The 16,553-nt window shown below is 42.3% G+C and overlaps 1 protein-coding gene across 3 annotated transcripts in view; it reads right to left on the minus strand.

Annotated features, from left to right (window-relative positions):
* Positions 1-16,553, minus strand: part of LOC119008904 (matrix metalloproteinase-16-like) — a 74,683-nt gene that overhangs the window by 21,090 nt on the left and 37,040 nt on the right. For all 3 annotated transcript variants that reach the window (XM_037079631.1, XM_037079632.1, XM_037079633.1), the window contains 2 exons: positions 6,895-7,056; positions 1,388-1,605 (listed from right to left, as the gene is read on the minus strand). In XM_037079631.1, coding sequence (XP_036935526.1) covers positions 1,388-1,605; positions 6,895-7,056 — 380 coding nt within the window. The remainder of the gene's footprint in view (positions 1-1,387; positions 1,606-6,894; positions 7,057-16,553) is intronic.

Raw genomic sequence — 16,553 nt, forward strand, 5'->3', positions numbered from 1 at the left:
GAGCCCTCCCGACCTCACATTCTCTTTTTCCTAAACTTGTGAAAAGACTGTCTGATTGCGGAACTTCCCGTGTGCCTCCACAGAACCACCGAGCTCTGCACAAATCCCATGATCCACATCACTCCATCAGACCAGACTGCTACCCTGGGAGCAATGTCGGGTGATGAGGGCTGCTGCCGACACCATGTGACAGAGACCGGGGCTGTATTTAGAATATTGTAACAAGCCGGTGTTATTCACACCAAAAACACAGACACAGTGTGAGCTTTGAGCGCTATTCTGGTTCATCACCTTCACAGGTAGCAGCTCTGGTCCCGAGATTTATTTGTTCAACTTTAAAGAACACACTCAGAGCGGGGTGGCAGAAAGGACAGAAAGGGTTTTTCCCCCGACTCCACAAGCCTCTTATTTAACCATTGAATACTATCTATTTATATCCCGCTGAAAAATACAGTCCCACTCACAGAAGGCATCAGAGGCACTCTTTCTCCTTTCTGTGGAGAACACAGGACAGCTTTGTGTTGCCCCAAGGTTTTTCTCTATTCCTTACTGCTTGTTGCCAAGGTCTTGTGCTCACAAGCTGAGACCAAGGATAAAGATGCATTAAGGGACATGTGTACTTTTTTTTTTCTCTCACACTGGAATGAAAACCAGGCAGAATTTTGTTGGGAGAAAGGAAAACTTTGCTGCGCTTTGCATGGCACGGTGTTACCTCTCAGTACAATATCCGATTTGTCCTCTGTGCTCGAGTAACCTTGGAAGAGCTTCTTTAAGAATTTCTGCGCTGATTATGTAATAAAATACACAAGCACTGGTTTTTAAGGTAACTGAGGAGAGTTCAGCATGTTTCTAGATGTTACAAACACAGTGCCAAACTTTTCTGTCCAAAGAATTCCACACAACTTCTCCACAAAACTTCAGTCGAATAATTTGTATTACATCCAAGTGAGCCAATTCTACATTCAGCACACAAGGAGCATGATGCAGATTAATAGAAAAGCTCCCACCCTCTCTATATTTAAGTAATCCTTTAGCAAGCTCTCTGCAGGGTGCTTTCCAACCTACAGCCCATTTCCATCGCTCTGAATGGAGGCATTGATGGAGTTGTTCTTTTGTTGTGCGTATCAGCCGATTAAGTTATTCGCTACACCAAGAAATCCCCCCGCAGGACTCTGTTCAGGCATATATTGGTGATTTGGTGTAAAAACTACCCTCCCATCAAAGTCTCACAACTTTGTTTGGCCTGCAAGGACTGATTGCAGTACCCTCACGCGAAGGAGAGAAAGTTTGGGGCAAAACAGCTCCAGGCTTCAAAAATGACTCCTCAAAACAAACAAAATGTGAAAATGCCCCAGGTTTGTTTTGATACCGTAGACTCTGCGCTTACCTTGAAGACAAACATCTCTCTCCTCAGTATGGCGAGGGTGTTGAAGCCTCCGTCGCAGATGTTGGGTTTGGCGTTGGGGTGGGATGGTCTGTCTCCCGGGGGCAGCCTTGGAGGTCGGGTCTGCCTGTCTGGCTTGCGGGGGTCTGAGGGAGGATGGGAGCGGGGAGGGGGCGCCGTCGGCAAAGGCTTGGTGGGCTGGGGAATCTTATCAGGGGGCCCTGGAGGGAGTCACAGAAAAAAAACATCTCAATATATGATATTTGCAACCAGACATTCCAGATATGACTTTTGTTGACTACATTTCTTGGCAATGAATGCAAATTGATGCATGAGAAAAATAGTGAACGTGCATCTGAGTTATTCACAAGTTTAAACTCAGCTATAGCAACTGTATACAAATCTCTTAAGTATCAGTTCAACATGCTGGGAAATACACCTGTATAATTTCTTGCTGAGAGTAACAACCACTTGGAATACCACTGGATACCACTTGGAATACAATGGATACCACTTGGAATACAATGGATACAGGTAAATATTATTTTACAGCCCGACTGATTTCAAGGAGAAACATACATATATATCTGATATCAATCTGTTTGCTGTAATACACACATTTGTGAAATATCAGGCAACACATAAGACAATATGGATATTTTTGTGATAGACAGATAACTGATACATTGGTCAGGCTCTACTCCAGATTCCAGAAATCTTAATTTTAGCCTCTACTAATTGTATTAGCCCTGAGTTAGATTTAGTTGTTATGGCAGTGTGTAAATCTTTGGTTATCACCGGGCCAGTTACAGCCAACCAGCTACCTGCGCTCGCCTGAGAACTACATGTTCAAGCCAAGTTTATCTTTTTCACCTGTAACTTGAACTCAAATGGCAAAGAAAAAGGGTGAGAAGTGAAGAGGACATGTTGTAACAAGTAATTAAGGACCAAAGAAAAGATAATAAAACATGAGGAGAAGATAGAAAAACAAGATGAGGCCCTTTAAAAGTCAGCATGCAGCGTTAAATGCTGCCAGTTTCAGGGATCCGGCTCACCAAAGCACAATATGATATGTCGAGATGACTAAAACAGAAAATCAAAAGCATAAGGGGGAAGAAATGTACTATACTGTAGAGATAAAAATAAAACGTCCTCAAAAACAACGGCCAAGAAATTTCACGTTCATGATTTGCATGGGAGAAAGAGAGTGAGAGACGTACAGAAGGAAAACAGAGGAGAGGAGGTGGAGGGAGGGCAAACGTGTGGGTTGTTTGCTTGAATAATTGAGCGCATGACGACGCATGAATAACACACTGTGTGACTGTGAGAACGAGGATATGAGTTGCCATGTGTTGATTGGGGCCAGCCATTGCAGGAACAGATGACAAAGATGCAAACATGACAAGTGAAACCCCATCACCTCCAAAAAAGTACCACTGAATCACAAATAATGGCCTTTACACTGACTGCGATCATTCAGGACCGCTGCATATTGGATTTAATGAATTAACGAATGGTTTTAAAGTCAATGAATGAAAGAGGATTAAAGAAGTCAATAAGCAATAAATCCATGAACTTCTCCATCTATAGTGAGCAACTAAACAAAGAAACAAAGGATGCTGAACTGTTAAACTAGTTGACACACTAGCTGATGATCAGAGGATTAAGAGGAAACATTGCTTTGCCAGACATCTCCCAGTCGGCACAACTGATCTGCGGTCTGCACCAGAGATTCCATTCACTGACTGAACTAAATCCCCTGAAATACACCCCAGATTAGTGGAGCCAAAGCACTCTGCCGTTATGTAAGCACTGGGAAGACTCGCAGTCGGATGGACATGTAGACAAACATGCAAATGTGTACAGACACAACAATTACGGTTAATGAAAATCAAACGTAGCAGATACGCTGTTATGTTGTGAAAATTTTTGCCACCACACCACTACATTTGTTCGCATTCATCGGGTACTCTCCAGGTAGTCCCACATGTTTGACCAGTGGTCGCCCATGTGCCACGAGGCCCAGCCAATCTCTGCAGCGTCTCATTTCACTGATTAGTACACTTTAACCCAAACAACAGGGATCTAATCAGAGATCTCAGCTGGTGTGGTGATTGACAGTGAAAATCTGCACACTCCTGGGCCGTCAATGAACATAGATGGAAACCAATACTAGACTGAGAACAAAAGTGAAGAGCCTGTCTAAATGTCCTTAAAGGCATAATTCGGCATGTAGTATGACTTTCCATTAAAGGAGGACAATTCAGCCAAAAGACATCGCTATCTGTCTCATCTCCATTATAATCCATGATCAAAATTTTGCTCATTAACTTCAATGTAGGATATAGCCAGCCTTGATATAATCTATATATCTATATTTCTTCATTTGCACTATTAAAACACATTGAAGAGAGTCACTTGGCACAAGCTTAATATCTGCCATGCTGCTAGCTAAAACTAATCATGTTGCATAATTTACAATACATCACCCAAGGAAGAACCACAGGGCAACACTTTAAGTTACTTAAAACTTTAGTAATTTCTTGTTGCAAAGTTGCAAGTGATGTTTGTAAGCCTTTACATTGCTTAGGTGCAATATGTAGTACTGACCACCTGTCAAATTAACACTCTAAGTAAATACATGCTAACTACAGCTACTGTTAGCTAGTAAGCTCAGTTAACCATGCAGCTAGCAGTAGTATCTGCTGACTCCATTAGTAGACTTGGAGCTCAGAGCACTGGGGGAGTGCTGGTGATATCCTAACTTTTAATCTCTAGTAGGGGTCACAAGTTCACAACACACTGGATCCTGCGGTTATCATGATGCAGATAAAAACTTTCATACATTTGCTTTTAAATACTAATTGATTCTACCCATCAGTGCCAAGTACTTTATTAGCTACACTGTTTATTCAGAAGTTTGTATTTCTTTGTACAGTGATGTAATAGCTTTCTTTACTCTGCTAAACAGGAAGTCAGCTCCTCTCTTCAAACGAGTGGGAAGTCATTATGTTCAAAGCTCAGTGAGAAAAACAGTGATTTGCTCACTGGGATTTAAAAAAACAAAACAAAAGCATGACGGTAATTGCTATGTTTGTATATGATCTGTCTTTATTATTTATAAGTACTCACAGGCAGCTAAAACTTTTAGCTGTTAAGCCTATAAATATATCCAGTGACGTTTAGGTTGTTAATTATTCAGGAGAAATGACTGTGTGTTTGCACACAGGAAAATAAATGATATGAGGAATAAAACCAGCAGCCACCAGCGGGCTTTTACTCTCTACTGTACTGTGACCTCAGCTCTGAGGTGAGAAACGCAAACAGCTGTTGGATGTCCAAAAATGTAACAGCGGATCGATCCTCACTATCAAGCTCAACCTACCCGTCAGACCTTTTCTTCCCAAAATTCATTGTGTGATCCTGCTTTGCTCCCACCAGCTGCAAATCAAAGTCCTGAATTCAACATCCAATTTACAACGTTACTCCTCTTCTCTCTCCAGCTCTCCATCCCTTCTCTTACGCCTCACCCACAATTCCATTCATGTCTCACTATATGCCTCTGTCTGGAAAGTCATTCCCATTGTTCCCTGTTCAACCTTCATGTTGCAACTTCTACCTCTGTCCCTGTTTAGCCTCATCTCACATCCCTGTTGCCATGACGAAGGAAAGGAGGCCAACTGCCAAACAAGACTGAGAGAGGAGCTGCCATCACTTGTCCTGCCCTTCAACTCCTGGTACAACAGGGAGGAGGAGGAGGAGCAGCGGAGAGGAGTTAAACACGAGAGGGATGAGGAGAGATTTGATCGCTTGCCCAGGTCTGTCACTCCCAGAGGTACGTGCCCTGGCTATGTAAGCAGATGGCAGGCTCTTTTGTGCTCATGTGTGTGTTGGTGTGTGCGTGTGTGTGCGTGCAGCAATTCATGTGGCAGACCAGAGTCATCTCAGCTGAGTGTGACTGGGTTACAGCCACGACAGCTGGAAGGGACAATACTGTCACTTCCCACCGACTTGTTTCTTACTTTGAATGTCAAACTGGGGTTAAAACGACACTTGAACAATCAAATAAGTGTAAAAATTTGTACATGTAAGAAACAAATCGCCCTCATTACAATCAAAAGACCGTCTAGATTGAGGTCTCAGCCAGTTCTACCCCGATGTAAAGCTAATTCAACTCTGAGTGTGTTAAAATGGAGACTACACTGATGCTTACATAAATCCCTAACCGTCAAATTGAATTTCACACTTCTGATACACCCGCCCCTGAGCTGCATCAGCTTTATGAGTAGACAAAGCACCGCAATCAGCATCTGTCAACTCAAAATGTGTGTCAATGAGGAATGTGTGGGTGCTCTGATGATGAAGCTCTCGCCTCCTGCGATCTTAAATTTAGGTCTTAATCTTAGATCTGTGCTTTATCTACTTATCAAAGTTGTGCCAAAACTGGGTTAGAATAACACAGACAAGACACTACCCAACTTATGAGAGACCTAGTTATGATCATTATAGTCATCGTCTGTGACCGCTTTATCCCTTTTTCAAGGGGTCGCAGGGTTTATTGCTGGAGTCAAAGTATAAATGTTAAATACTGTGTTGGGACACATATTTTATGCTGAATCAGTTCAACTCAAATTTGCACCTTTGACCAACAGCAAACTGGCTGGACAGTGCTGACTTCTGATGTGAGGAAACAGCAGTTTTCATTATGATGTATTTGTATCATGTTACTGATAAGTTAGCATGCTAACAATCTAGCCCCAGCCCCTTAGACTGGTCCATACGTCCTGTATTTGCAGTGTAAACATCAACACTCCTCTAGTTCCTGAGCTCACAGTCAAAACCACTAGCTGTATGTCTAACTGAGCTAACTAGTTACAGCAGCTACAGTTAGCAGCAGTAAGAAGTCGGGTGACATTCTGCCCCCTATCTGTTTTGAGCATGAATTTGGCAAGTGGGCAATTCTTACATATTGCACTTTAATCTTACCAACTGTATGCAAGAATTTAAAATGCAGGTCAACACACAAAAAATATGTGAAATAGTTTTCCCATTGCCGGTGGCTCAGGTTGTCTTCCTGTTTTATTTATTTATTTATTTTAATCTGGTATGTCAGTGTCAGTGTCATGAATGATAAAGAATAAATACCCCTGCCTACTGTCATTTGACCTGAGAATGAGTGTCTCTTGTATGTTTTCCCAGTGAAGCCAAAAGCCAGATGTTGATGGGTGTTAGTGGGATTTATCATCCAGTGTGAAATGGGTTATCAGTTTCTGAGCAAGCTTGCTAGATAGCTACAAAAGTTAATGTGATTGATTGGCCCTTGAATGTTCACCGGATGTGTTGGCAGATAGATCTTCACTAGCTCTGCAAGAAGACACTATGTCAACAAGCTCAAAGAAATATTTTGCAAAGCTATTGATGTGTGACTTTCTGGTATACCATTACTCTGGCATGCAAATCAGACCTCATCTGGATTTATAGTCCAGCAGAACACCTAAATGAAGCCTTACCATAAATCTTCTGGATGCCCAGCAGGTCGTCCATGGGCAGTTTAAAGTTGTCAGTGTCCATGTACTGGTAGAAAGGAGCCATGATGGCCGTGGGGTCGTTGGAGTGTTCAAGGCCCAGCGCGTGGCCGAGCTCGTGGACTGCTACCAGGAACAAGTCGTTACCTGAACACGCAAAGAGAGGGGAAACAGAGCAGTCTGTCAAGGCGCTGTGTTTACAGCATTTTATATCTCTCACAAGTTGCACCTGCTCAGGTTGTCAGTGACAGCAGCTTTCCTTCAAAATAAAGCCAACATTTGGGTCAAAGAAACTATAGAAGCAAAGCCAAAATAAAAGAAGTTTCAGGCAAGTATATAGGCAGTAGACAGTAGAGTTGTTAACATATGGTCCTCGGAACAATATCAATCCAAGCATGTGTGAATGTGTGTCTATGAGCATAGATAATCCACTACTTATGTATCTAATGAGTGGATTATGTAGCGAACAGCCACTGATGGGACGTATAACACAGAAACATGCATACATACACACACACATACACACACATTTACTCTCACAAAGCGCAGAAAAGCCAGCGCTCTGTAATTAGTCTCGAGCCATGGTAAGCCGATGACTACGCCGGGTTGACCTTTTGACTCAGAAACCCTCTGTGGCAGACGACCAAGCCTGAACCCAATCCCAACTGTATTAGATTTGGATATTTGGGATTTAAAGCCACCCGTCCGTGCCCCATTCAATCTCCTCAACTTCGTCACTCGCGATGAAAACAACAACAACAAACACTCCTCCTCAAAGTCCTCTCTGATCTTATGCCAAGATGTCGAATCTGACCCATAAAGAAACTTGTCGATATTGTTGAGAAACTTGCGGGTTTACAATCAGGGCTAAGTCGCTATATCCAATTCATACCGGGGAGAAGCTAACACGATTCCAATGAGACATCTGCTGGCTAAAAATAAATGCAATTCCATTACTTCATCAAAGCCTTTAACACTCAATCATAAATAAAAATGTTACTGATCTATTGGCATCATGATCTCATTTCACGACAACAGAAAATATTTTTGGTTCGGTTTCATGGGTGACCCTCCGATGCTCTCACCAGTGCCACCTCTCTGATGTTGTCAGTTTTACCTTTCTCTCTCTTTCTTAAGACACAGAGAGACTGGCCAGGAGTGAAAAACATCATCACTTATTCATTGCGATTCCCGCTAAAGTGAGGCACTTATCTGCTGCAAATCTGTCACATGAATAACACATCAGCAGATACAGACGGTGACTCAGATCACTTCTTTGCAGGTACAGTACAATGCTCGAGAATTTAAAGACCAGGCTACCACTGAGAGATGGCTTAATTGGAACCTTGTAAAGGATATCTGACTGTATAAATGTCAGTGAGTCTTCATAGCACTGATGTAAAGCCCTCTACTGCACCGGGTGGAACAGGACAGCCAGACAGCGGTACGATCCAGAGTTTTGCTGAAATAGCTCCACCGTTCAGCCAAATTCTTCCAATGAAAGTAGATGGCTTGTGAAAATAGAAGAAGTGCAGCAAGTGAGGCAAAATTTATGCAAGCTTGTAATATTGAACAAGTGTCTGGAGATTGAGTTTATGGCAAATAAAGAGAGGCAGAGAGGAGAAAGGAGATAAAGCAGAGAGAGAAACGGCTCAGGGATTTAGGAAAGACTTGCGGAGGAAATGGGGTCACGCTCATCCGCAGCTGAAGACCCTTCTTCAGGCAATTTCCTATGATGGGAGTGGAAGGAGAGGAGTAGGAGAACTCAATGTAGCGAGAGAAAAAAAAAACACACTGAAATATCATTGTTGAATTAATTGTGGTACACGAATGTGACCGTGGTCCGTGACAAATTCTAGGTTTTTGCTTCATCTTCTTTCTCGTAGATGTGTAGCTGGTGCAAAGGACTGTCAAGACAGTTACAGAAGCAGAGAAAATGTGTATGATTGCTGAGTGCACTGATTCTGATTTACATACATTTGAAAAGACATTATGGCCAAATTAAAAAAAAAAAGGTACTGATTTCAATATATCGGCTGAGGGCTGAGTTGTAGATGTAAATGGAGGCTCTAAAACGCTTCTCAATTAGGCTTTGATGCATTCAATTACATAACTGTTAACTACCAATGCAGTCATAACGAATTGATCCAAGGTGATGAGTTTGAACAGTAAGCATTTTGAGCTTTTCTACTTGAGCTGTGTTATATATGCACTACAAGTTTTAGTATCAGTGAAAGTATTACCAAACTTCTTTATTTACTGACAAATGCAGCACAAGTTCAATAGGGCTGTACCGATGCAAGTCCTGATGCACCAGATTCTCTTGTCACATCGGCTGCATGAGTAAATGGAAAGACTGACTGTCTTTATACATCTCCGTCTTGTTCCATCCCTCAATCTTGAGTCTGTCTTCCCGCCTCCTGAGGCCATTTGAGGTCAGCGTTGTCACTTTGTGTTGGTTGCTTATGTAAGTCACGCTGTGGTAGACAGGGACGTCCTGTTGGCCCCGGGGCCACAAACAAAGCCGAGGCAGTTTGTACTGCCTGGCTAATTATCAGCTGGAAGGTATATGGAGCCCACACAGTGGATGGTAGAGTGTGCAGAGAGACCGGGAGAGGATGATGCAGGGAGCGAAGGATGAAAGAGACAAAGAGGTAATGTGAGGGGATAGTGTACGAGGAGGAGAAAAGAAGCAATGTGAAGGTGGGAGAAGAGATGAGTGGGAGACAGATTCGAAAGAGTGGATAAATACAGAGATAAACAAGGTGAGCTAAACTGAGGAGAAAGGGCGTTTGGAGTGATCCCTGTATGAGAAAATGTGGAGGAAAAAAAACACAGGATGATAAAGAGAAGCGGAAAATCTGAGGCGAGGAAAACGATAAGGCTCAGGACTATTTGTTATCTTGTAAGATGTTCCAATGTTCCAGCAATCGCAAAAAGATGGAGATGATGAATTACACGACTGTAACCTTTGACCCTGGCATTCGTACCATCACCCCTTCCCGTCAGTGGCCGTATCTCAGCCCCAGACACAAAACATAAAGCAGAAAACATAGCCTGAACAGCAGGATACAGCTGACAAAAACAATGCCAGCAGATGAAATACATTACAAAGCTCTGCAGGACTTGTGTGATAACCCACTGAGGGCACCATTTTTTTTGTTTTGAGGGGGAAAAAGAACAGACAGAGAGTCCTGTATTTTCACCACACTGTGATTCATCACTCGCATCTGTTCCGTCCACTGGTTTGGCCAGGAATTTATTATAAAATAAATATCTCATCCTGTTGACTATTTTATGCATAAAAGATATATCCCTAGCAACAAAGCCTCCAAAATCTGGCATTGTTTAATCATTCTATGTTTATTTCCATTAGAAGCGGGCAATGATCGCAGCATGGCAGCTCGCGGTAGCAGCAGTCTTGCAGACACTCTCCTAAGGATAGGTCAAGGTTGCTGCTAATGAGATAGTGTAGCCGAGAAAGAAAAAAAAAACAACTGAAAAATAAAGGAGGAAAGATAGAGTGGAAGAGGTGGAGGAGGAGAGTCACTGGAGATTTATGATGAGACATACCTCTCTCTGTCTTTCCCCACAGGGTTGCAGTAAAGTAAACAGGGGTTGTGATTAGAAACCAGAGACCTCTACCTGGGCTCTTTCTCCATAATTTACCGGCTCCCTGCACATGCCACTGCCCCAGCAGCCCATCTGCTGGCTGGGGGGACACGTGACATGGGAATACCGGATTTCAGACATAAACACACAGAGATAAACACACTCTGGCCCACAAATCAGATACGGGGCCCTGGACAGCACTGTTCAATTGCAGTAATAGCTCAGGTTGTCAGCGCAGGTCTCCAGGGGCCTGTAACCCTCTCCGCTTCCTTACTGTTTAACTAAGCGTCTGGGGTTTGCCCAACACGTGACATCTGACGTCAGCAACAGGCTTGGCTATCCACTTGCTGGTTTCCCTATTCTTCTGCAAGTTTTTCCCTGAGCTTTCAGATGTTCATTACAACCCCCGTGGTTGCGTTTGACAAATTACCAGCGCTGTCGAGGGACCAATTTTTTTTCTTGCCAGTCAGGAAGGCTTTTGAAAACACAACAACCTCTTGCTACGTTAACGCCATATCCACATCTTGGACTAGAGCAAGCCCCCAAACAAAGCTCTGACAACCCTCACTGCTCCAATTGTGCCAACGAGGATGCCCAGCAGACAATTCGTACTCCTCCGCCCTTTCTTTAGAAAACACAGCTGCGACTGTTTCTGCAGTTATCTTGATGCTGTTGTTATGCCGTCCGAATCTAAGCGAGCATAAGCGCTCTCTTTGTCCCCAAGGACCTCAAATGTTTCCCATTGTTCAGCTCAAAAAACTCCCTGAGTGGCTGACGCTGCACTTTCCTGAATGGTCTCGGAAAAATGTACCGAAACAGTGCTGCATGGTAAAGTAAATGCAAACTGGGGTTAAACGCATTTTCAGGAACATTCCTTAAAATGCATTTGACACCTTTTTGGGCAGTACGGCTGCGGTTCCTAACCTGTTTAGTCTGATGTTTTCCCACAGCCGTGTTCGAGCTCTGATTCCTCATGTATCACGTTCCAAATGTGTTAATTTATACAGATATAAAACTTAATGATATTTCACACTACTGATGTACTGTACATTACTACACTACTGTATCACTTTAAGTGGCAGATGATGAATGTCACAACCTTTAACACATTAGGCTACTTTCAGCTAACAAGCTATTTTAATTGTTTATATAAATAAGCTTAGTCAGTCTGACACATTTAGCTAACTGTTTCTAATGTTTACTCATTACTTTCAGCTAATTAGGCTAGTCTAGTTCAATTGTTCATCCATGACTTTGTGTTAACTATTTCAACTGTTTATCTAATAATTTTAGCTAACTCTTTCAATTGTTTAAGCCAATTATTCGCCGATGACTTTTAGCAAACCTTTTCAAGTGTTTACCCATTCCTTTTAGCTATTTTAACTGTTCAACAAAAGCTTTCAGCTAACTCTTTCAATCATCCATTTATGTTAGCTAACTGCTCAGCCTCTGCTAACTTGTTACCCAGTTTTCATGCCCTCTCGATCGAAACGCGAAGGTAAGTTTAGGTCATATACAGATAATATGTAGAGCATGGGGATATCTTTTTGTTTTTAATCATAATCTCTTAATTATTTCTCAATCTTTCTGTGTACCCTGTAGCATCTGCAAGCGAAGTTCATAAGTCGGCATGGTACAGGGAAGACAAATTTAAATCATATTTAGTGCAGAGTCAATAAAAATCTTTAATTTAAAAGTTGGCATTGGCTTTCAAAAGACAAAATGAGAGATAAACTGGTGATAATGCTGTTAAATATTTTACTGTCCCTGACACTGACAGAGAGCTCTACAACGCAGAAAGAGAAAGAAAAGGAAGGAAATTAGCTTTTATCCACTTGCCGAGGAAGTTCACAACACTGACACTTGGTGTTCTTTCTCTACGTCATCAGAAATCAGAACAACCTTGACCCTGAAGGAAGCTGGAGATATGTGAGGTGAGAGGAAAAGCAGAGAGTCCAGAGAGACAGCAGAGATGGTGAAACAGAGTTTGCCTCAATGAGAGCACTGGCCGTCCAGGAGTGCTGCGCTGTACTGACAAGCTGCCAGAGGATCTCAGCCCAGTGGTTCAGTGCCTGGCTCAGAGGGCCCTGGGCTCACACAGCTCTGCTGGCTGTCAAACCAAAGCTGTGTGCCTGACTTGACAGAGTGACCATTGTGAAGAATGCAGCCAAAGTACAATGGCTGCATTCTGCTCGCTTCACACGCACTCCAACACGCCCTCACAGGACAAAACAGTTACACACTGTACCACCTTACAATGGCAAATGCATAAACACCAAGGTTTTTTTCAGATGCAAAATCCCAGGAATTTCCATATCCAAGTTGGAATGAAAATGCCATTCCATTCTGGTTTGTTGCATTCACAATTACTGATTACAACATTTTTGGTAGATAATGTAACTGTCCATCAGGATTTGATGTGGCACCCCACCAATATATGGTCATGCAGTTTATCACAGAACTGAGGCTATAAAGTTTCTCAACATTCTTGTGGTCACTGAAGCCACAAGAATATTAATTAGGAAGATGATAAAACAACAGTGTGACAGTGGTGCAAGTCCAATAAAGTCACAGTCAACACACTGTTGATGTCTGGTATGCAGCAATGTCTATCCAGAGTTTGCTTATGCCATAACAGCAGCTAAGTGTATTTAATTAAGCATCAGCCTTTGTCATTGCTCAGTTCATTTTCCATTTGAATGCCATAGAATGTTTTATTTCATCCTTTAAATATTATTGCTTTAAATGCAATTTATAATGTTTTCTGGTGCTATACAATTGGCTTCTATCAATAATATTGGATCAAAGACATAAAACAGTCCTTCGTGCTTAATAATATAAGATGTTAAGCATTTAATTACATTTATAGACGGGACTTTGATGATCTTCTGTTTTGAGAAGTTCTCATGTGAGTCCAGTTTTGACTACAAATAAGGCTGGAAAACACCATCTAATGTGATAAAACACCAAACACTTTTTCTTTCAGGAACATATTTGATGTTTGAAAAAAATACCCTTATGACCAGTTCAAGATATGATGAACCAGCCGTTAGCATGATGACCCCATGGTATTAATCTAAATCCTAACCCTGGCAGTGCTGGTATCAGTACCACACACTATCCAGTATGCAGTGAGCTACACTATCCTATAGAGAACAGTCTGTTGTTCCACTTGCTCTCCTCCCTCCCCTCATCCTCCATCCCTTCACTCTTCATCTACCCCCTCTCTCTCTGTTCCCCTCGCTCTCGGCTGTTGACATTGGTTGAGCAACACTTGTGCTGTTGAATCTATTACACTTAATTCTCACAAGCTTGTCAGAGAACAAAACCCTTGCTGATGGGAGCAACATATGTACACTGGCGTAATTATCTATTTACAGAGACCGCTACAGACTGAAATACTGTGTGTGGAACGTTGCCAGGGATCCAAATATTGGCCGTTCCTGCGGACTCGAGGTAAATAAACCAGCAGAAAGGAGGAAAAAAAAAATGCTGCCAAGCATAGGACATCCTTTATTCTTGTCATGTTTATCTCTGTGCAGCACCTGTGAGCTAGACAGGGATGTGTGGACATTTTCACTGTGATCATTAATCATTAATAATGCATTCCCAAGCAGTGGTGTGTGCATGTGCATTTCACAAGCTTGCACACACTCCTGCAGCTGTGTCTGTGGACACTGCAGACGCTGCTTCACCACAAAAAAAGCTTTCTTAACTGAGATTCTACCAGTGAACCAGACAGAGAGGTACTGGGTATGAAGCTACACAACCTATAATACTTGAAAATATAATACAGATCTGGCCTTCAAGTGTGTGTGCATAAGCTCACTTTTGACCCTCTCTAGGTCATTAAGATTCTCTGGTTAGCCCAGGAAACAAGTGATGACCCACCAGGCCGACCAATAAAACAACAGCTTTAAAGGGTGAGTCCTCTGTCATTTTATCTATCCTCCTGTGAAAAAAAGAAAAGGTTCACAGCTTTTTTTTCCACAGCTGCCATTTCCCCCATTAATTAATCAAAAAAGGAGAGTTTAAGTGGCAGTCACAGTAAAAATAGCAGTTCAATCTGAAGTGCTGAAAGAAGTTCAAGTTTCAATGTTTCACTGTTTTCAGCTCTTCTACTTCAGCGGGAATTTGAACTACTTTCACCACTCGGATGGCAACTGACATTTCAACTGCTTCCTTCTTTTACTCTTCAACTCCTTTCATCTCTTACCTTTCAGGTGACTGTTCAGCAGCTTTCAGTTGTTCTACATCAATTGATCTTTAATTCATCAGCATTCATCTCTTATACTCATAGTTCCCCTTTCAATGTTTGCACCTCCGCTGACACTTCAAATCCTTTCAGGCCTCAGAAAGCAGCCTTTTTCTTTCTCTTTTGTCTACCTTTCTGTGAAGTAAAAGAAAAAGTTCCCTGCTTTTGTTGCCGAAATCCTTTTCGCTTTTATGACTGGATCAACAGGAGCATTATTATGTGAGACTTTTCTACGGAGTGCAGAACTACAAATCTGATATTTACAGACTAATGCTGCCTTTGTTGATGTGTCAGAGTTTCTAGCCTGAGGACTTTATGTAAGCAGTTTCCGAGTGACAGTCTGGGTTTGTAAGAAACACATTTTCCTTTAATGTTCCAAATAGTAACAAAGTGTGAGGTATTGTTTTATCGAGGCTTTTCAGTTGGTCACTTTTGTGCCAAGGCATCCTTGAAGATTCTAAAATTCTTCCTTTAGAAATGTGTAATCCTGCTGATAACATGGCCACTTCATCTTTACAATACGAAAACGGCCAGATATTACACATCACTAAAGCCAAGTGATGCTCCCTGAACTGTGATATTTTGTGTGTGTTCTCAGAGGGCGACGTACCCTAGGCAGGGCTGTTTACACTTTTTGTTTGCTTAGGATCATGGGTACGAGGTTATGAGAGCATCTGACTGCATAGTGGGAGGGCAAGTCTCCCCGGGTGCACGATTTGTGTTCTTCTAAGTGTGTGTGCGTGTGTGTATTCATGTGTGGGGGCGGAAGAGAGTGCTGCCGCCCACGTGGAAGTTGATGCTGCTGTCAGTAGGCGGTCGTCTATTTCTAGTGGCAGCCTGGTGGGCAGGAACGCATGGTGATATCTCTGTTTTCTTTCTCTTGCTTTCGTTTTCTTTGGGAAGGTGTGCAAGGAATGATTTGAATGGCTTGTCTTTCTCAAAGATGGTATTCATAGTTAGATAGTATGTAACAGACATAGATTGTAGTAGTCCACAAATCAATTTGGGATCTCTGGGACCTCATTTAATGAAAATCACATGCAGTTTCATTGATAGATAATCTTGTATTTGCATCATAATCTTGTATTTCCCCATCTGTAAATACTATTCCATCCCTGTGAGTACTGTTCACCAATCACAGGTTAGGATAGCCTATATGCTGCCTGACAGGCGAAGCCCACAGCAAGGACAGAAACTCTATTTGCCCCTAAATACTGAGCTCTATGTATAGCCGCATCTCATACAAATAGCCTACAATACGCTCCATGTTGTGTTAAATACAGTATGTCTATGTATCGCGGTATAGTATTCCATCACGTTTACACATCATGTTCCCTGACTGGATCATGTAGCATCCTGTGCTGATTTATTGAATTGCACTCTACCGTATCATGATGTTACATCATGTAATGTCGACTGTCCAACTGCATCCTTCAGACAAACTGCCTACAAGGTAGTGAGTTTTTCCAGCGTCCTCAAAATCTCTGTGTGTGTGTGTGTGTTTGCGTGTGCGTTTATGTGTGTGTGTGTGTGTGTGTGTGTGTGTGTGTGTATGTGTACGTGTATATGTGCATGTGTTTGTTATACCGCTTGTGTCCTCCCACGAACACTACTTACAGTAACTCAACCATCAATACTGTTCTTACTGCCTGCCCAAATGTAGCCATGCTGGAAGACCTCAGGACTCACACATACAAATGCTTCCAGTAAAAGATAAAGCTCCTGCTCCTGTGGTAGGGGAAAAAAAGCATCTGATTCTCCCCATTTATTTTCTTTG

Source organism: Acanthopagrus latus, chromosome 19 (assembly GCF_904848185.1).
Source record: "Acanthopagrus latus isolate v.2019 chromosome 19, fAcaLat1.1, whole genome shotgun sequence".
Classification (NCBI taxonomy): Eukaryota; Metazoa; Chordata; class Actinopteri; order Spariformes; family Sparidae; genus Acanthopagrus; species Acanthopagrus latus.